General features: G+C 34.1%; 2 protein-coding genes across 2 annotated transcripts; both read right to left on the minus strand.

Annotated features, from left to right (window-relative positions):
• Positions 1-6,952: 6,952 nt before the first annotated feature.
• Teh2 (tipE homolog 2) lies at positions 6,953-13,740 on the minus strand. Its single transcript, XM_068763611.1, has 3 exons — positions 13,688-13,740; positions 10,147-10,998; positions 6,953-7,452 (listed from the first exon to the last, which is right to left on the minus strand). Exons 2-3 carry the CDS (start codon positions 10,911-10,913, stop codon positions 7,401-7,403), a joined length of 819 nt encoding a protein of 272 aa, XP_068619712.1. The 5' UTR covers positions 10,914-10,998; positions 13,688-13,740; the 3' UTR covers positions 6,953-7,400.
• Teh3 (tipE homolog 3) lies at positions 11,834-13,138 on the minus strand. Its single transcript, XM_068763685.1, has one exon. The coding sequence runs from the start codon at positions 13,136-13,138 to the stop codon at positions 11,834-11,836; it is 1,305 nt and encodes a 434-aa protein (XP_068619786.1).
• Positions 13,741-15,039: the final 1,299 nt, after the last annotated feature.

Here is a 15,039-nt window from a genome sequence, read left to right on the forward strand (position 1 = left end):
ACTGATCTATGCCTTGCAGATGTAAAAGATATTTAGTAAGCTCTCCACCGACAGAAACGTAAACGACATCGGCCGCCCGACCCCATCTTCGCGAACAGTGTGAGCAATCGGAGCTAGGATCAGTATCCTTCCTCAGATTGTCGAGGCTTCCACGCTGCCCACCAATCCGCACTCTACACTCACTACACTATTATTAACACTAACAGGATCAGGTAAGCCTCGCCTTCGTGCTTTCACCTCCGTTCTAGTGTCACATGTAGGCTTTGAAAGACGAATGCTTTAGTTTTTAGTGCAGTTCACGGACCCTTCCGTTCCCTGAACTATATCAGACAAAGCTATAAAAGCCTTAGGGCTGACATCATTACCATCTTCGAAACGGTACAGTACGGTACATTGTTTATAACTTTATTATAAATATTTACTTGTCACATACTTTCTTTTTTCAAGGGAATCTACAGTATTGATAATAATGTAATCTATTTATTTACAGTACACGGTCATAAATATTGCACATCGACTTTTGGAAAGAGACAATCTGCTAATGTCGATTTCGTAGAGCGTTATCTCTGTCGCACGAAATATAACTGTCAAAACGTTACATAGGTAGTGTGGGACAGAGATATTGATCTACGAAGCCGAAATTAATCGATTGTCTCTTTCGAAAGGTCGATGTGCAATATTTATCGCCGGGTACTGTACACTGTTTACAAATTAATCAACTACTTAATATGCTTCAATATGGCACTATATTACTCGATACAAGATATGTAAATATAAGGTTTTATTAATAAATATCAACAAAAGATTTAATTACGTAATTATTAAAAAAAATAGTAAAGTATTTACAAAATAAACCGATTGTTATAGTTTAATCTAGTTTTTAACAACTTAGCTAATTCCAGTTCAATAATATTGAGCTGTCGCTTCTTGCCTTAAAACGACTTCAGGATCTTAAGTTCTGAAAATATATAGATATATTTTTGGACCCTGTCGAGCCTTAAAATTAGTGGCTCTGACCTCCATGTAGTCCTAGAGTAGGTTAACCCCTACTCTAGGACTAGGAGTCGTTCTTTACAAAAACAATGGTTTGAAACTATTCCTATTATAGGTATAAACTAGGCCAAAATATTTACTTTGGCATGTTAAAAATCTAATATATAAAATTCTCGTGTCACGGTGTTCGAACTTGAACTCCTCCGAAACGGCTTGACCGAATTTTACCAAATTTTACATGCGTATTCAGTATGTCTGAGAATTGGCTACTATCTATTTTCCATACCCCTAAGTGATAAGGGTGGTCCACTCCTAAATTTTATTTTTAATTTTTTAGACAATTTTTTTGGTTTTTATTTTATTATGATACAGCATACAAAAATACATACAAACCTAAATTTTCACCCCTCTACGATCAACCCTTATCTTGCATTTGTTAATTAAAAACTTTAATTTTTTTTGCAAAACAACGTTTGCGGGATCAGCTAGTGTTATATATAAAATTGCAAAAAATAGATTTACGGTGTAATACACACGGTGCGGTGCGGCCACACGAAGTAAGAGTGTGACAGCCAGTATCATATAAAGCAAATTATAACTTTTTACGTTCGTAGCAAGCAATAAGTAAAATTATGAATAAAAGTAATTTCTTTTTAATAATACAGGTGGTGAGTTTACGCGTGGGTTATTAAGTGTTGGTAAAAAAGTATACGCTATTGCAGTAAAACGCAACGTTCCGTGCCGTCTCAGGTCGTTCAACCATTTTAAACATTGACAGCTAACGGTGTGTTTACATTGCATGAGCGGAGCGATTAGCGATAAATATCAGTGCACTTACAAGAAATTTTACGGATCTGGAATTGATTTATCGGTGCTAAAGCTACACATGCGCGTACAGATTGAATACGTTCACGTTCAAACATGTTCGTGCGTGTTCAATCCACTTTACGACAAATACAGCCGCACTATATACTGTAGTTTCCCAACATAGGGCCCACGTTTCACAGGAAGGCAATTTGAAAGTGGACTTGAGTAGAGTTTAACTCTTTTGCTTTAATTTTTAAAAAAAAAAAACATGTATGGCACATGGCACATGGGGGGCGAAAGTTTTTTTGAAAGGCTAAGGAGAAGCAAGGCGTGTAAAAGGTTGAAAAATACTGCTTTAGACTATTGTTCCAACTACCAGCGCAAATTTTTTCAGTACATCGTTATACTATCATTCAAATAAACGAAGCTTTGAAATAAATCAAACATGAAAATATCGTCATTGATGTCAGTGAAGATGACGTCACAATTTTTAAAAATAGAACGGAGGATCTCACCTTCGCAAATATATAGTATATATTTTATTCTTTAAATCTATACTCCACAGATATTTGCTTCCGTGCCTTGGTTTTTAAAATAAAATTAATGTTTTCGTATTAATTTTTACTCACTTTTCTGCATGTCACAGTGTTTACCAAGTTACTCTTATCTGTTAAACTTAAATGAAGTCAGCTAATTATTATTATATTTTTTCTATCGTTAGTGCCTTGTTTGTTATTAACAACGCCATAATGTCCAGTTTTTAACGCTATGGTTCGTGTGAACACTTCCTCATCTCTACTCAATGCTGCCATCCTCAGGTTATGCGCTAGTATCTGTGGTGGTTGCCGATTTCGCCATATAGACGAATCTTGTGATTGCATCTTGAGTATTAGCACAAATATTTTTCCTATTTACATTTTTCATAGTGCCTTTATGACGATTCCTATAAATTAATATATGATTAAAAATTCACGACAAAAATTTATTCAATATTTCTTGATTATAATTTAACTATCTCCACTCATAATGTTATCCCTCATCTATGTACTATGATTAGAATAATTTGTATGTCGGCTTGATTGCGTTATAAAATTAATTATTGAATCTAGCCACTTCCAAACAGTTCTATTGAAAATATATTCGAAAGGTCATCCAGCTGTGGACCTTCTAATGATAATGTTTATTCAGTTTATTGGATCGTCTATAATATTAAAAATATTGCAAACTTATTTATGTAAACGCTTATATATGTATATACACTAATATCTCGCTTTGCGTCGTTTCGTTTTGAGTTTTTTTCGAAGTTGCGTCGCTGCTTAATTAGTACTAATTTTCACTGTGCGTCGTTAGATTTCCGAGGTTGCGTTGTTTTGGGTTCGAGTGTTCAATTTTTTTTTTGAAATTTTCTTTTTTTCTAAAAGATGGCAACACTTTTGTATCTAATAGAGCCATACCATCAAAACTTGAGGATTCTCTTTGTAACTAAAAATCAATGCAATTTTAATAGTTTTATTTTCACTTTGTTTTGCTAATTTTAGAGTTCAGTTTCCATTACGTAGTGTGTAATGTAGTTGTGCTTTTTTTTTTAAAAAAGAATAATAGATTTTTATAAATTTTTACGTGTTGTTTCTGATTACAAAAAAGGTAAATTTTATTCCTATTTATTTATTCGCAGAGGTTTATTATTTTTGTTTTTTAATGTTTACTTTGTTCAATTTTCTTTTTAAAAAGTAGTATTTTCGTGACCCCGGAACCTATCTTCCATTTTTCCTAGGCTTGCTATAGAAAATCTTAATTCACTTTGCGGCGTTTCAATTTGCGTCGTGTTTTTTTGAAACGTAACCACGACGCAAAGTGAGGTATTGGTGTATATATATATTTATTTATATATATATATTTATATGTATATGTATGTGTGTGTGGGTATTATGTACTCCGATATAAATATATATTTGTATAACTAATTGCCTTTTTTATATAATTTGGTCACCTGCTCACTAATTTTCTTTGCGTCTAGTTGTGTGGTAGAGAACGCCTAAAGACATTAAGTCCGCGCTTACAAAATTTGTAATGAGGGTAAATAAATAAATGTAGTTGACGACAGTGACGTGTGTTAAAAGCTCAAATACGCTCGAAGTCCGCTCACTGTCGTATAGAAAGCTCGTCGCTACGCTCATAACTAAACCCGCATCCTAATACATTTGCTGTAAATTAAATTGGCCTTTATTAATCTCTGAAGACGCTTTTTATTCCATACAAAGCGTGCCATAAGTAATTTTAACGAATTATTTATGCGAACGTGGTTTTTATTACGGCATTATGAAAAACAATATCATTTTTTCATTATTGAAGTAAATCTGATTAAATTAATTAAAATGTAATATCATGTTTCGATAATATATATAACAGCTGTAATGTATTGTTCTTATTTGTAATTACACTGTAATTAAACACATATGAGAAGTTCTTATCAATTCAAGAAAAAATTAAAAATATACATGGAGTAGTTTTGTAAGAGGTCATGTAGTTGTTTGTCTTTTCGGTCGTCGGCTTTTATTTGGTGTATTTATTTTTTATTGCAATACAGATATGTATTGCAATAAAAAATAAACAAAATATAAATTATTGTAGTAAATATAATATATATCATAAACTACATGGAGTTTCCTGTACATCTATGTATATAGATATTTTTTTTAATTCCTTCATTAGAATGAGGTACTAATAGCAAAATAACAATATAAAAGTTAATATGCAGGGTGATTATTTGTCCCGCTCTTTCTGATTCGTCGTAAAAGGCGACTTATACCACAATATCCTCAGCCGTGATAATCACATACCAGGCAAGGATCACGATTGATCAGAAAAAGGCTAAACCCAGCTGTAAAACAATCAATGTCGATCATAAAGCAACGGACAAACAATAATATAAATTCTACACTATTATAAAATACGTAGCGGTTACAGAGAAACTAAATGGTCCTACAAATCAACGAGTAAAATACAAAAAAGGAGTAGATAGACGCGGGAATCGACTTCCTAACAATTTACCATAAAACCCTTTTCCCCCTATTGGGAGGGTCACGACTCTCAGCAATGAGAAGATGGAAGTATTTTCTACTGTAACAGATACTAGGATAACCATAATCAGATAAATACTCCAACTTGCAGTCAATAATGTTCATAAGTCGTATTTTATCTCATATACAGTACAGTAATTAGAAACGTGTAATTAATAGCATTTTTTAAATGTGTCTAGAATTCAAAACTGCCTTAAATTTTATTTACATTGAGAGCGATAAACATTTCAAATAAACAAATGTGTGTACAAACTAATTAAAGTGATAGATATTTTTTTGGAAAAGCTTTCCTGATAAAAAAAAACATATTTTAACGAAGATAGGAAATGTCGATGTAGCTGACACACGCAAAATGTTTAGAAAAGGTTCAAGAAGTTGGTGTGACTAAAATCAATTAGTACGAGTATCCAAATTATAGTTTTATAACGACAATGCCATTTATTTTAAATATCAAAATTATTACATTATAGAATATTATTGATGACTATAAAAGTCGTGGTTGAGGGCATTCTAAGGCAGTCTACATCCTGAAAAGAAATGAAAAACAAAAAGACTCATAATAGTGAAAACCATAAGGAAACTGCTGTTAGTGGGCAGAATCGCTGCAAGTTCTGTCGCTCGAACATTAAAAGGCGTATTTTTATGTTGCCCATCATAAGTGTCAATGTCGTCCGTATATCATCACCTGTCACCCTGACTATCTGAACTAAAATTCATGCTCTGGACTTGGAGATCTGTGTTAATTAATGCAACGCGCGATTCTTCAGGACTTCACTTTTTATTTAGAAAAGAACCCTCAACTAACGCGGTCAAGGAATTAACTTTCGAATGAAACAACATCATAAAAAGAAGCTTTATTTGTCATAACACTTGTCGATAGCTGATATCCGTCGTATGATATCCCGAACTTATAAATAAATATCAATTTATCGAAATTTTACATTATTTACATTTAAGGCGAACAATAAAAATAATTTATATTTATTTACATTATATCTGTGTAAGCGAAAATTCGTTTAATTATTTTTAAAATAATTTATACTTTTTTTTATTTACAATAAAAATAATTTATCAGATAAAATTATGTGCGGATATTATTAACAAGCTTCAGATAATTACGATAAATAAATTATTCGTATTATTTAAATAAACTATTATATTTATTTCATTTGATTTTGGAAAGCTTCAAATATCACATGAATATGGCGGGCGAAATATCGCACCGTTTCACCATATTAACTTTTATTTTTGAACTTTTAATAATATCTTAACATACAAGTGAATAGTGTAAGTTAAAAATTATGTGTATTATAATTATTTAAAATTCTGTGCCGTTATTTCTAGCATATGCTATATGCGAAAAAATTATTATTCAATAAATCATATTTAGAGAATCTTTTATATTTAGAAATATATCAAGAAATGCTTAATCAAGAAGTTAAATATGTCATATAATATGTAGCTTAAAATTGATTTTTTTAACTTCACATACTAAAATACATCTTTACGTATATAGACAAAGCTTATTCTAATAAATGCTAATTGCATAATAATAAATTAGAGTATCCGGCGATAAATATTGCACATCGAACTATGGAAAGAGACAATCGGCTAATTTCGGCTTCGTAGAGCGTTGTCTCTGTCGCACACTACCTATGTGACGTTTTGTCAGTCGTGCAATATTAATCGCCGGGTACTGTATGTGTGTTTCAAATGGTTCAAAAAGTTATATAAATTATCGCCACTCATAAATAAATCTATTTAAAAAATAAATAAGAAGACGAGAATTAAAATTCGCAGCAATCGTTTCCTATATTCTTAAAGTATATGACGAAAAGCTAAATCTAAAAATTAAAATATCTCAGTTTAGTTATTAGAAACATATTTGTAAGCGTAATATATTAAAACTCATTGAAATGTATGTTAAACGATAAACTATGTTCAATTAATTAATGAAACATAATTAAAATATTTTATCGGCAAAATTGATTATAACTTTAATTAAATATCAAGCGACATGATTTTTAATCAGCGAATTTACGGATAAAAGATAAAAAGTTACAGTCTTAATACTAACCCGGCTAGTTCCAATTTCGAATTAAGAGACGATTTTTTATATGTTTTTTTTTTTCTTTTATTTCCAATTGTAAGCGTCTGTTTTATACTGCCTTGTTTTGATCACAAAGTTTAACCAGAATGTGTGTAATTTTTATTCGATATTTGAATCGATACTAGGCTCCGATTTGATTTAGGCGTTTAGTATTTTTAACCTTATTCGAAATAAAACAATTTAAAGCTTCGTAATATGCATCAGCGAAATGTGAAAGGTCGTGGCTTACACTCCGTAGCATCTAAGTTGTTGTCACGTTACATTTTCTCACTGCTGACGTAACAGCCACGCAGGAGCTACGTAGGGTCTACGCGGAGGCTTCGCGGCAGCTACGCGACGTACGACCTTCAAAGCTGGGTGTAACCTTCGGTGCGGGGAGAGGTTCGGCGCCGGGCAGTGCTAGCGCGGCGTCAGAACACATCGTCACTTGGGTCTTCATCCAACTCACAAAGGAGCTTGCTACTGCAGAATAGATAAAAAAATCTATTACACACATATACATAGATACAAAATTTATATTCTAAAGTCATAGTTTTTACTATTTCAAGTCTTTAATGTAACAGACTTAGAAATAGATTATAAGAAAAATGTAACATCATCCATAACATGTTAAAGTATTTTTAAACAGAAAACGTAGAAGAGACAATGTCATTTAACAAAATGATTTAAGTGACATTTGTAACTTAGATATAGCGGAGGAGAAGAAATGTAATTGTAATTTCAATTTGTGTATTTTTAAAGACGGAATGAAGAAGGAACATTATCAAGTCCTTTTTAGTCTTATCGATGACTTAGAAAGAGAGCAGAGGAAGAAGTGTAACTTGAAATTGTAACACAAAGTTTTTTAATGATGAAATTTGAGAAGAGGCAGCATTCCTTCAAAAGTCTTATATAGTCACACCTGTCATTTAGAAATAGAGTACAAGAAGAAGTGTAACTTTAAACTGTTATTTTGAAGAGGAAATAGTGAAGACAATATTTCGAAGCAATTGCTTTATAAGTTTAAGTCACAAAGTATCACAAAAAGTTCGAACGCTATATTTTTGAGAGATTATAGCCTTTATGAACACTTGACTCGAAGTGCGATATTAGATTTAATTTCATGAGCCTTTTCCACTTCAATAGGTTGATGTAATTCAAGTTTTTAATTCTAGAGGTAAAGCTAGACTTTTTTTTCCAGATGTCTATGACTGTTTGAAATATCAACTTCATCATCATATCAGATGATAGACGGCCACTACAAGGTATAGGTCTACATCAAAGATCACCACGGTGATCAGACTTGTGATGCCTGCATCTAACAACTTCCAGGAACAACCTTGACTTTGTCGTCGGCGCACCTAGTGAAATGCCAGGCTAACGATGTGATGTTATGATATGCAGCTGCCCAGCCTATAAATTAAATACGCTATCGCCTTAAACAACACACATGGGAAGAAATAGTGCGGGCCTAGTCTGCGCCGGACACACACGGCAAGATGTACACGACAAGTTTGGTAACGTGAAATTCTAGGTGCACAATTAATAAGAGAACAATTGAACTTTCAGTAAGAGAAGAAAGAGTGGAGATAGATAGAAAAAGATATCGAAACACAGTGATTCTAGTACAGCCATCACAATATGTGTTTTGAAATAAGTGCTCAATATACTGATAAATCTATATTCTTCTTACAATTATATCAGTCTTGGGTGATTCTGCGCGTGCTTGATCGATTTATTACCTGTAATTTTATTAATCGTAAACAAACTTAGTCATTTTTATTTGGTAAGCCTGCCTATCTAAACTTGAATTACTTTTATAACAATTACGAATAAAAATTAAGCACGAAGTAAGTCTTGCAACTACCAAAATTTTAAAACACGTAGAAGATATGACAGTCGTTTATAAAGCTGTGATGTATCCCAATCATGATACTAAACAGAGTTTTTAACACAAATTCTTAAATAATGATTATATATAGCTCTTGGAACTGATGGTAGTTGAGGACGAAAGATCATGTGCGACCAAGAGCCAGTAGATGTCTGTAGTCTCCTAGTTGGAACAATGACTTAAGGTCGCGGTAAATTGTTCAAAATACCGTTTACCGTGGCGACCTTTAAGAGAGGCCTATATCTTGAAGGAGGCTTCTATCGGGTGATATAAAGATGACGATGATTTAACTAGTTGTAAAAAAATTGTTTTCCCCTCTCCACTAGTCCATCATCAAATATAGGAAATTACTCTTCCATTCCACGTCTGTCAAGTCTTTATAACGAAATGTCTAAATAAATAAATAGTTTGAACATGCACCATGAGCACTTATAAATATGCCATACAAGATGTTTTGGAACATATTGCTAATGCATAGTATTCAGATAATAATAAATAACTAGAAAATAGATAAATATAGAGCTACGTATGAAAATTGAAAGATTTATTGTTGACTTTTTTAACCTAATCATATTTGTGGGTAGCTCTCATTCAGGTTACGATTATTCCAGTGTTTTTGTTTTATTACATTGTCAATCCTGAATAAAAAAAATCATATCGATATGCCACAGCCTCACATAGTCAATACACTGCATTTATATTCAACCATAAGGATGATTAATTTTAAATTTAAAGGGGTGAATGCAAAAGAAAAAAGGTTCAAAGCTGTTACATCTATTTCCAATGTTAATATATAAAATGATCACTCTAAAGCATGTTATATTATGTTTCCTGTTAGAATTCGACAGGCCTATAGCTTTAATATACAAAGTATACAAGGACTTAACTTATAATATTTAATTTTAATATATATTCATCCAAATTTCGAAAGAGCTTTCTTTACTATATTATATTTAAGTATTATTTCCGAAACAATAGGTTTTTGGGTAGGTGGTTTTTTTTTAAACACTCTGTATAAAATGGTCATTATGTATGTCAAATAGAATATGATGGACAAATAAGCTCTGGCAGTAGGAAGTTGGCGGAACAGATAGTAAATTATGATTAATTTTAATATGGAGTAATCAAAATTTTAATAACGGCTTTTCTTACTATATTATCATTACGTTAGTTATTATTTCTGAAAGAGAGAGCAAATTAATTATATGTTTACCCTTTTAAAACTCAAACACCTAGTATGAATCACCCTCATGTGTATTATAAAGTGTTATATAGTTAATACTTACTCCTCCTTACTCGTGAAGGACTCGGCGTGAACCCGTCTATTGCAAGCCCTATCGCAGCATCGACAATGCCAATAGGCGAGCACACTAAGGCTGAACACGAACACGGCAGTCGGCAAAACCAGAGCCAGAATCAAACCCCGGACCGTCGACTCCCAAGAGTACCTCGCGACCACCAGATCAGGCCGCGTCAGGCTGTAGTAACAAGGGAACGTCTTCGGAGCTTTCGGCCCAGCGTAATCACTTGCGAACACGGAGCAGTTGACCCTCGGAGGATATCCACAGCCTTCTGGATTGATGAGGAAACGGAGGTCTGTCTCATCCCACTCTTTTGGAACAGGGCCATCTTCGACGTACGGTTTTCTGGCGAGATTCACTCTAATCTTGTGGCATTTTGTATGAGCTGTTGTACAGCCCTCCCTGCATGAAGCCCAGGTGCAATTTGTCAGAGTTTCAGCGTGGACGTGCTCGGATACAGAACAGATGCCCGCTTCAGGTACGAACTCAGCAAGGATTGTCTGCACAGCCGGTTCCACGACGAATGGTATGAGAAAGAGGAAAGCGAAGACCGCGAGTATAGCTGAAGTGCCAAGGCAGAGTGACGTGTAGAATTTAAATCTTTCAAAGAAGTGATTTAGCAGCTGCTCCCTCGTCGGCTCCAGGGGTTTGAACGCTGGACTTCCAGGTCCCGCGGACTCGCCCATTGGTAGAGTGGAGCGTTCAGATGCGACTGGTGAGAGGCTTGCTCTCGATCTGCTCATAGTCGACATGAGGAAGGTTTAGGCAGTTAAAGCATTGAAAGCGCTTAGTCGTCTCTTAAAGAACTAGCCGGACCCTCACAAAGGAGGGGAACGCCTGGAAATAAGAAAAGAAATACAATTATATACAACAGAAAAACTTTGGCTCTTAAGGTATAACTTACATTACCTAGTTTAGATCTTAAAGTAGCTTTAGATCCATTATCATCAGTCAGTGGACGCCCACTATAAGGCTTAGGCCTGTTACTAAGACCACCATACCAGAATCCAGCAACTTTAATCTGTCACTTTGATTATATCGTCGTCCGTCTAGTAATGGCCCTACTTACCGAATAAATTTAGTCTGTGAACAGGTAAATAGAAATAAAATACTAAACCTTGGGTTTATAATCATCCATCACACCTACACTAAGTTACTTCAAACAATAAAAAAAAAACTTTTCCTGAGTGATTTTTTTTTCAGTGTTGCCCTAGTTTGACAAAACCTTTTTTTAACATTCAGCTATGTGTGTGAATAATACATTGAAAAAACTAGTGTAGTCAGGAAAGCATGTCAAGGTTGAAACATAACACGAGCATATCTGATTGTTTTAGCTTTGTTATAGGTGTGCCGACTACGCGAGTTTCTTTGTCTTTCTTTTATAATAACTTTTCTTTTATTTCGAGATTGATTCAAGTAATCCGTTTATACCTTTTACTTTAATTAAATTTGTGAATGATTACAATTAAAAACAATTCTTACGTAACATAAGACCGTTACATAGACAAACTTATGAAAAAATATGTAATGTTAAAAAATTTTAAGAGAATAAGAATGTTACATATATAGATTACGAAAACTTCATGTTGTTACATATACGAATAATGAAATGAAAACTAAAATAAGAGTAGATGACAGGTTTTAAATGAAAAAGTATCTCACGTGACTGATCTCAGAGGGGAGAAACAGGATCGTTCGGATGCATCTGCATCTCAGCCTGACCACCGGTGCAGCTCTTGAATCTCATCTTAGCATCATCACCGACCTCAACAGTCTTTTGGCACAACAACAAAGTTATACACGACACAACCACCAATACAGTAGGCAAGACTAGGGCTACAAGGAACTGACGATAGGTGGCGTCTAAATCAAACCTCGCTACCACTGTATCCGGATTATTCTCAGTGTAAAAGCAAGGGAATCTGGCCTTTGCATTATGATCTGTTCCATCGCGGCCATAGTCCTTTAAAAACTCCTTGCATTCATCGGCAAGCGTATTAACGCAGCCTTCTAAGTTGATCATTAGGCGACTGTCGTTAGCTAGTGTAAGCTCAACTTCGGAAGGTGCTATGAAGCGGTTAGGCGTTGCTCTCATTGTGTAAAGATACTGAAGGTACGTGAAATTCGTCAGATCAGCGATATCATTGCGAGGCAATAACGCTGCGTTGATACAATCGACAGCTACCACACCAGATGTGCCGTTATGAACAGCATGACATGAAAGCATTAATACTTCTTCACCGGAGTCAGTCCATACTATGTTACCGCCGTCCTCTTGGGCGAGTTTGGAACATCTAGCTAAGAACACTCGATCTCCACTGAGCACTATAACGTTTTTGTTTCGGGTTGGAATGTCTACGCATCTACGATCACAATTGTAAGGCGTACGTATCTTTCTACAAGTTCCTCGGTTACAAGAGAACAGTCCGTGAACGTCTATGCATGTGATCTTCCCTCGTCTTCCGGAGCACTTTAATGGTGGATCTGTTTCTCTGAACGCGCATTCAAAGGCGTCTGTTATATTGATACACTTTCCTTCAGTGCAGTTGAAGGTTCCTGTAAGATTGCGGCACTCGTCTCGAATGCAGTGGTACTTCTTTGCGTTTTCCTGGTCAATTCCGTAGCAGGTTTTATTAGCAGCGCTTCCACATTCAGCAAGCAAAAGTGACGAGCCGTTCTTCCTTACGTTTACGTAGATCTGGATGCACGCTCCGGAGGTCTTGCTAAGACACCACTCGCCGCAGGAGCCCCAGTCGCAGTTCTCTTTGTTGACAGCCCTAGTGGTTGTGCACATGATGGGTGTGGGGTCGATCCCGGATGAGATGGCGCGTGTATACGGCATGTATATCGCAACTGTGAGGTAAACTATTGCGACTGCACTAAGTACGGCTGTCATTTGACAAACGCAGATGGTTCCGCATATCTTCTGGTCTTGCGGCGGGATGATGAGGTCTTCGACGGGGGTCGGCTTGGGCATGGCGGTGTGTTTCGCGTCCCCGCGCCTTCTCACCACTGACGTAGGGCTGGGAGTACAGCGCACGCGCGGTGCGACGATCGATTGGGCGCAGTGCAGGCAACCCTGTTCGCGCTGAATTTTTTTTTAATTGATGTCAACGGCCGGTGGGATGATGCCAGTAATATTTAATTTAATACAAACTTTTTCATTCAATAACTATTCAACTTCACAAATTTCAAAGCAAACATTTCAATTACTAGATACGTTCACATAAATTATAAATATTAACAATATAATTTAGCATTTATATACACATCTCACGACGATATATAGAATATTCTTCTAATGCCTTGTTCGCAATTCCGTTGGTCGATTAACCTCACTTGGTATACGTTAATAAGGAAATATTAAATTCTCGAAACTCTAACAGGAATGAACTTCGTAAAGAATAATTCTTTATTAAATCCAACAATTCTCATAACATATTTCATTAAACAAATGTAAAATAATCACTTGAAGATGAACAGAATAAATGCTAAAAATAAATTTCTTTATTGTATTTCAACTCACCTGATATATTTACGCTTCACACAATCGTGGAATTATTTCCAATTGCACACAATACTGCACACGTCGATAATATTCCGGTATATAAATATATAATGTTATTCCTTCGTTTATTTACTTTTTTATTTATATTTATAGCACGATATCAGTTTCAGACTCGACTGTTTTGCTTGTGACAGCAGTGAAGTTCTTGCGTATAGAGGCTGCGCAATGCGGGAACCCGTAACAGGCTGAAGTTGGCTCCGAGTTCCGAGCCGCATTGTACACATAATACGTTATCTATAACCTGTAAGCTCTAAATATACAGGAGGCACATATTATGAATTCGAATAATCTGTGAAATTAATAAATAAAACAAAAATTGTATTAATTATGTCAGCTCAAAAAATTAATACTATCAATCCTGGAATACAGAATGATTGTTTACAAGTGTAACAGATTTAAAGGGGTGAATGAATAGCATCTATGAATACTAAAATCAATAGTTACAAAAATAATTAGTAATTTAATGATAATATAGTATTTTAAAACGTTTTCGAAATTCGAATAAATATTTAAATTAGTTAATGTTTGATATTTGTCTTTACAGATTTTGTACTGCCGGAATGCCAGTCATATACTAGAGTTTCAGATTGATCACATTATATAGGTGATGATGATTGAAAATAGGTTTAATGCTTGGATGGAAAAAGTTGTTAAATTTAAATTTCTTTGCTAACAAAGAAGATATACATTCACCCCTTCAAAAAGCTTTAACCAATCACCTGTATATTAGCTCCTATTATGAACCCGAATGTATTGCAAAAAAAATATGTAAAAATGCAATATTTATTTTAACAGGAATAAACATATCACTACAGGTATAAGCAAAGATTTACACAAAACAATTATTATCGACTCATCGATTTAAAATATAAATTAATATTCACATAACAAATAGGTTTTTAGATATAGAACAGTTATTATAATACATTTGAAATATTATAAAGAAGAAATGTCAAAATGAGAACCAAATTAAGTAACCATTGATTTTTGTTAACTAAATGACAATTTTTTTAAAATATTTGTGTATGATTATTATAGTATTTGATTTTTTTATTTTATTAGTTCTTTATTTACTCTTTATTGTGCATTAACACAAAGAAACGAGAAAAAAGAAATTATATATATGTAATAGGCGAAAGTAGAAATACAAACAGTGTTCTTATCAAATAAATGATTTATCACAGATGATTATTATATCTTCAATGAAATCTTTAATCAAATTTATTAGTTTCAATAAATTAACAACAACAAAAATTTCGTTAACTATTATTTAAAAAAAATCGTAGCACAAAAACAAAATCATTTTAAAA

Source organism: Battus philenor, unplaced genomic scaffold (assembly GCF_028537555.1).
Source record: "Battus philenor isolate CCGP_79_NKW_IND1 unplaced genomic scaffold, ilBatPhil1.0.hap1 SCAF_18, whole genome shotgun sequence".
Classification (NCBI taxonomy): Eukaryota; Metazoa; Arthropoda; class Insecta; order Lepidoptera; family Papilionidae; genus Battus; species Battus philenor.

Bases quoted from the DNA above. Each gene is read 5' to 3' on its own strand.
- Teh2 (XM_068763611.1), bottom strand. From the start codon at position 10,913: ATGTCGACTATGAGCAGATCGAGAGCAAGCCTCTCACCAGTCGCATCT. The intron at 7,453-10,146 runs GTAAGTATTAAC...TCTATTCTGCAG, and splicing joins TCCTTCACGAGTAAGGAGGA to TAGCAAGCTCCTTTGTGAGT.
- Teh3 (XM_068763685.1), bottom strand. From the start codon at position 13,138: ATGCCCAAGCCGACCCCCGTCGAAGACCTCATCATCCCGCCGCAAGAC.